This window comes from Bison bison, unplaced genomic scaffold, assembly GCF_000754665.1.
Source record: "Bison bison bison isolate TAMUID 2011002044 unplaced genomic scaffold, Bison_UMD1.0 scf7180017859634, whole genome shotgun sequence".
Classification (NCBI taxonomy): domain Eukaryota; kingdom Metazoa; phylum Chordata; class Mammalia; order Artiodactyla; family Bovidae; genus Bison; species Bison bison.
The window spans coordinates 10,505-10,964 of NW_011490206.1; the positions used below are offsets into that span (position 1 = coordinate 10,505).

The window sequence follows — 460 nt, forward strand, 5'->3', positions numbered from 1 at the left end:
ATCATTAAATGTTGATAAGCAAGGGGCTTTCTGGAGCAGGCTGACAGAATCCTCATCATTGAACATATGGAACTGAAACTGATGGTTATGTAAAGTAAATCCATCATCCACTTGAACCTGCTGTGAAAGGGTACTGCAGTCCCACTTGATTTTCTCCATATTGCCCAGTGTTCCTGGGACACCCTCTTGAAATCCTTTTAGTGTTCCTAGTGTCTTGATATTCTCACATCTGGTAATTTGAGGGGAAAGACTGGGAGTATCAGGTGGAGATATCTCTGAGAGGGAAGAGTGGCGGAATTTGTCAGGAGTGAAGTTGGAGATATCCAGGAGGTCAGTGGACTCCTTTAGTGGTGCTATCTCATCAATGCTCTGCTGTATCACCAGCTTGGGGCTGCAGTGGGCCAAGAAGTCATCAGCAATATCATCATCACCATCCTTTTCACAAGATTTCAAGCTTAAG

At 44.3% G+C, this 460-nt stretch overlaps 1 protein-coding gene across 1 annotated transcript in view; it reads right to left on the minus strand.

Annotated features, from left to right (window-relative positions):
- The window catches only part of KIAA2022 (KIAA2022 ortholog), a 6,910-nt gene that overhangs the window by 2,606 nt on the left and 3,844 nt on the right, over nt 1-460 (minus strand). The window contains exon 3 of the mRNA XM_010831265.1: nt 2-460. This exon is cut by the window's right edge and continues 21 nt beyond it. Coding sequence (XP_010829567.1) covers nt 2-460 — 459 coding nt within the window. The remainder of the gene's footprint in view (nt 1) is intronic.